The sequence below is a fragment of the Haliotis cracherodii genome, unplaced genomic scaffold (genome assembly GCF_022045235.1).
Source record: "Haliotis cracherodii isolate W230 unplaced genomic scaffold, xgHalCrac1.p SCAF_13, whole genome shotgun sequence".
NCBI classification, from domain to species: Eukaryota; Metazoa; Mollusca; class Gastropoda; order Lepetellida; family Haliotidae; genus Haliotis; species Haliotis cracherodii.
Genome location: NW_027266268.1, coordinates 27,219,493 through 27,225,492, shown reverse-complemented (window position 1 = coordinate 27,225,492; position 6,000 = coordinate 27,219,493). Strand labels below are relative to the sequence as shown.

The following is a 6,000-nucleotide window of genomic DNA, read 5'->3' as shown; positions in this document are numbered from 1 at the left end:
TTAGAATTCCGCAACCCATGCTTTATCGTGAGAGACGACTAACGGGATCAGGTGGTCAGGCTCGCTGACTTGGCTGATACATGTCATCGTATCCCAAATACGTAGATCGATGCTCATGATGTCCCTCACTGGATTGTCTGGTCCAGACTAGTCTATTTACAGACCGCCGTCATGTAGCTGGAATACTGCTGAGTGCGGCGCTAAACAACAAACAACAACAAAACTCTCTTCAATAATAGCATCCCGTAGCAGAAATATCTGACTAGCAATGATGAAAATTAAAATTCGTAATATATGGACAATGTTGTCCACTTGAATATATGAATACATACAGTTATCGTTTTATGTTTTATTGCTTTAGCAATGTTTACACCTTGTAATATATAAAACACATTGAATAGAAAACTTTTAAAGAAAATTGGTTCGTTGAAATATCAATTGGACGGGAAAACAGACCAGAAGTTGTTTCAAACGTCGTTCTAGCGCCCTCGGGAATCAGTAGAAAATTCTCACACAAACATCACACAGTACTTTGGTTGAAAGAAGAATCCATCTCACATATTCAGTACCTCCTTTACAAAATCTGAAAACGTAATTTGCGGTGAAGAACGCCAATCGTTCCCACACCCGTACATCTTCTGTTCGTTTTTATTTTCCTGATGTTTTATGACATCCCAAACCAATTCCTTTTCTTCAAACATCCGGGAATCTGCGAGCAGACAGCCACTAAACTACATAATTCTCATTGGCTACCTTTGTAGTGTCTGTAAGGATTAATCTTACACAGTCGGTGCTATTTCCCTGTTTAGATTGATGAAAGCATTGTACCGTATACGAACGTCATTCGGATCATCTCCACCAAATAGATCATCTCGGACAGCATTAGAAGGAATCCATATTGGAAATGGATTTACTAGTTCATGTAGCAACCACACCCTTGTGACCTTTACACGAATGTCTCAGGATCGGTCGTCTTGTTATGCGTACTTTACGCAGCGGGAAATGGCGCTACGCGGATTTCAGTGAATTCATGAAATGTCACCCTGATTGCATCCAAACGTATTGTGTTGGTCACGGAATAAGCCGAATCGACCCGAATATAACACATGCATAAGAACCACACGCGCAAATGTTGTTATATTGTTGGCCGTGCAGCAAATGCATCCTTTTTCAACCACAGAATATCACTCGGCCATGACGCTGGCTTAGACTGGTCAAGACGCCCTCTGAGCATTGGGTCTTCGGCTCTGAAGTTTAAACTAGACATCAGATCTTTCACCTGGAAGCCTCGCTTATTTGTCCGGATTTGAAACCATTCCATCAGAATTCCGAAAACGTCAATATTCGCGAAAAACTTTCTCGCTTCTTTCAAGGCTTCATACTCATGACCCTCAACGTCAATTTTTATAAAAGCTTTGGAGAAGTTGACGAATGGAAGAATGTCATCGAACAGGACGGTGTTGACATAATTTTTGTTGTAGTCATCATCCATATTGACATCAATGTTTGGTCTGAGTACGTCGGATATGTGTGTGCCCCCGATATTGTTCGGTAGTCTTTGGAACGTTACGATTTTTCGTTTTGCGGAGAGCGCTGAGAATAGAATTGTTACCCTGGACGTTATGTGTCCTTCCTGGACAGTTTTGCACAATCTTAAAACGTTCTCCACCAGCGGGTCAACTGAAACCACATCTCTGCCCATCATGGCGGCAACCAAGGAAAATGTCCCGAGTTGTGCCCCGATGTCTATTAGCCCCATGCCCGGTTGGCGTTTCAGGCGGGAAATCATACTGTATACCCCGGGGGAGTCCCACAGACCTGTCCGTTTGATGGAACCAGACACGTGGATGTCTTTGGCCACATCGTGAATGTACATTTTCATTTTTCCAATTGAAGTTTTCAGAGTCGTTGCCAAAAATTTCTCCGGCTTGGAACAAAATCCTGGAATTCGCTCCCATTTGCTGTTCTTCCAGCGATATACATTGGCCTCCGAATTATTTCTCACAATTCCGTTGAAAGTTCTCGTACTGTTTTTAACAACCGCAATAAAACTCGCAGGCGATGAGACTAAAGAATTACTTCTAAATGTCTCCAGGTGAAATACGTTTAGCTGAAGGAGGGTCTGTATAGTATAGAGCGACGACACACAGAGACTCCCTGAGAGGAGAGCTCGTACTTTCTTGTTCCCGCAACGAATCATGTTTAGCGAATGCCGAGATCGCCGTTGGCCTTAATCAAAGACTAACGGCCCAAAGGTAATGACTTGATTAAGATCAGACAGAACTGATCACCGTGCCGTTCGTGCCACGCCTCCGTCAGTTACCTCCCTTTGAACAATGACTATACGACTCCATACGGCCAAGTGGGTATTTCTTCAAACCGTGACAAGCTCAGGTTCAGATACAATCACCGATTGTTGCTTCAACACCTATCACATACGTAACTCCAGCCGCTACACCAGTCATGTTGACTCTAATTTGCACTTCAATAGAAGGGGGAACTCCACACGCAATGGCTGACGGTATCTCGGCACGACAGATCAGTCAGTCATTGTGTACACTCAAAACGTGTAATAGTTATACTGCTATACTGGGCGTAATAGCATAGACTTGGAATTAGCTCATAAGCGTCACGCCTCATGGCGTTTGTTTGGGTCAAATTTCTTGGCACCAGTTCATGCAGTCGCTAACGTACTTCATAATATTCTCCTTTGTGACCTGAAATATTCAAATAATGAAAATTCTTAAGTGACCCAAGTGTTGCTTTTTTCCCGGCTATTCCGAATGTTCTTGGGGATAATAATGTGTATTTCGACAGAAATATCAGTAATCACAAAGCTACTTGTAATTTAAGATATATACAAAGAACTGACCTTGCTCAAAATCACGTGAAATATGAAATTTATAACAACAATGACAAACATTAACGTATAAGGGCCATCCTTGCATACCTCCTCCCTCTCCCTCTCTCTCTCTCGCCCCCTCTCTCCTCTCTCTCTCGCCCTCACTCCCTTGCTCTCTCCTCTCTCTATCTCTCTCGCTCTCTCTTCCCTCTCCCTCTCGCCTCTCTCTATCTCTCTCGCTCTCTCTTCCCTCTCTCTCTCTCGCTCTCTCTCTCCCTAGCTCTAACCTCTCTCTCTCATCACTCTCTCCCTCACTCCTCTCCTCCCTCTCCCTCTCCGCTTTTTGCTCTTACTATTTGTCGACGCTTTGCGATCAATAAGGAAATTAATCATTTGTATCCTTCAAATATGAAACCGTTCTTTCTTTTTTTCAAAATAAAGAACATTACCATACCCTGTAAACTCTGTTTGAAACTGCACTCGTCTTGTCGATTGATCATGAATACTTGAGCAGATCAACAGTTTTACTGACGCACGCTTCCAATGTACAGTCCGCTGGCGTTGATTGAAGTGCGCTAACTTGAGCCGTATGGCTTAAGACGTAACTATCTATGCTATTAGATTATTGGATCTGTTCAGCGGTCTACGTCTCTTCAATAAAGGTCAGCCGCACGAGTTTCCTGTACGAGCCGTGTTGCTTATTGTTAGGATCAATAGCCAAAATGGTTCTTGAGTCTGCCTTGTTGCGCGTCACGGATGGGTACTGCCTCTAGTGTTTAATACTTCATCGCACTTGGCGGTATTTCAAAACATGAACTTTACAAAATGGTTTGCGTCTTAAATACTTCAGCGCACTAGGTGGTATTTCAAAACATGCATGAACTTTACAAAATGGTTTGAGTCTTTAATACTTCATCGCACTTGGTGGTATTTAAAAACATGAACTTTACAAAATGGTTTGCGTCTTTAATACTTCATCGCACTTGGTGGTATTTCAAAACATGAACTTTACAAAATGGTTTGCATCTTAAATAATTCATCGCACTAGGTGGTATTTCAAAACATGAACTTTACAAAATGGTTTGCATCTTTAATACTTCATCGGACCAGGTGGTATTTCAAAACATGCATGAACTTAACAAAATGGTTTGCGTCTTTAATACTTCATCGCACTAGGTGGTGGTATTTCAAAACATGCATGAACTTTACAAAATGGTTTGCGTCTTTAATACTTCATCGCACTAGATGGTATTTCAAAACATGAACTTTACAAAATAGTTTGCGTCTTGACTGGGGTGACCTGTTGTCACTGACTGAATCCTTGTAAGTGCAGAAGATGCATGGAGACGATGAAGATAGAACGAAAACTGTGAATGACGTTTCCGTGTTTAATTAATGGTCATGAATTATAAGGAGGGGAAGTAGAGAGTATGGGAAGTCATGATAGACAGTAAACAGTCAACAGTAACCTGTGTTTGTTTTCTTTGTTGTATAACGCCACACTCAGCAATATTCCATCTATATGAGGGCGGTCTGTCAATAATTGAGTCTGGATCAGACAATAAAGTGATTGACATCATGAGCATCGATCTACGCAACTGGGATACGATGACATGTATCAGCCAAGTCAGCGAGTCTGACCACTCGATCCCGTTAGTCGTCTCTTACAACAAGCAAGTCGCCTTTTGCGCAGGCATGGGTTGCTGAAGACCTATTCCACCCCGGATCTTCACGGGTCCAACAGTAAACTCAGGAATACAACTGGTCACAACCTGTTCAATGAGTAAGTGAGATGGCTTTACGTCATTCTCAACATTATTTTAGATAGCGAATCAGCTTAATGTGGGAGGGGAACCCGATGCAGGTCCTAGACGTTTATGTCTTTGGTTGTATACCCCCCAGGGAGCTGAGAATGATATTCAAATGTACAGTAATCTATTGGCCAGGGTAGTACTGTTAGCGATTTGAGCATGAATCGAGTGTAGGGAGGCTGTCAGTACATACATGAATAGTGTTGTTATTAAATACAAGAAACAAAACCCTTTCCAAATATCTGACTAAAGCAGATACTATTTACGATTCCGACTATATCATGAGCATGTGTTTATGAGTGAGTTAATATTTTACGTCACATCGGCAATATTTCAGCCATATCGTGACAAAAACAATTTATACATGAATAATATTTACATTCAGATCATAAAAAAAATGCCAACAAAGGACAGTAAAACAACCAGAATATCACAGATTTATATTGAAACTACCATATTACCATAGTGACTGAGCGAATTGGGTTTAACGCCGCTTTAACAGTATTCCAGTTATATCACGGCGTGTCAGCTAAATGTGGGAGGAAAGCCCGAAGTGATACAGATATCAGACGTTTACCACTTCGGTGAAACCCACGAGCACGGGTATGGTGCTGACAAACCTAGAAACATAATCGGGGCGAACTAGGATTCGAACCCACGATCATAGGTTTCTAGCGTGTCCAAGGGACGCAACTCTGCACAGCGAATCGCGGCGCTTTAGACGACTGGGCTACAGATCACCAGAAACCAAAGTTAGGCCACCATACTTGCGACCATGGGGGCTTACAGTACCTCTGCATGGTACCTGTTAGTCACTTGTGATTATAGACAAGGTTTAGCCATGGATTAGATATAAAAAAAAATCTTCAATTAAACCACTGGTAGATATAAAAAATACTTTGAATGACGTGGGCTTACGTACCCTTTCTGGGGGACAATAATTTTACGCTACTTCAACCCCAATAAAAAGCATAGCCACTAACGATCACAGTTACTAATCAAATACTACAAATTAATACAATACATAACTTTCTACATCAAAATATTTCAATAAATTCATTTTTATACATATAAAAAATTATAGGAGCACTTATCTGATTAAAAAGATCCTTTATGGATAAAACCTTGAAATAGTTAACCCTTGTGATGGAAAAATTAACGCAGTCAAGCAGGACATGCTTGACCGTGATTATTTCATCACAAGGGGCGGTAGGGTAGCCTAGTGGTTAAAGCGTTCGCTCATCACGCCGAAGGTTGCTAAAAGCGGCGTAAACCATAATCACTCACTCAGCCCCAGCGATAGCCCGTTCGCGGAGCTGTCTATACCGAGAGTGTAACGAAGGTGTC

At 41.8% G+C, this 6,000-nt stretch overlaps 1 protein-coding gene across 1 annotated transcript; it reads right to left on the bottom strand.

Annotated features, from left to right (window-relative positions):
• Nucleotides 1-573: 573 nt before the first annotated feature.
• Nucleotides 574-2,200, bottom strand: LOC139459115 (uncharacterized). The gene has a single exon (XM_071240563.1). The coding sequence runs from the start codon at nucleotides 2,198-2,200 to the stop codon at nucleotides 1,136-1,138; it is 1,065 nt and encodes a 354-aa protein (XP_071096664.1). The 3' UTR covers nucleotides 574-1,135.
• Nucleotides 2,201-6,000: the final 3,800 nt, after the last annotated feature.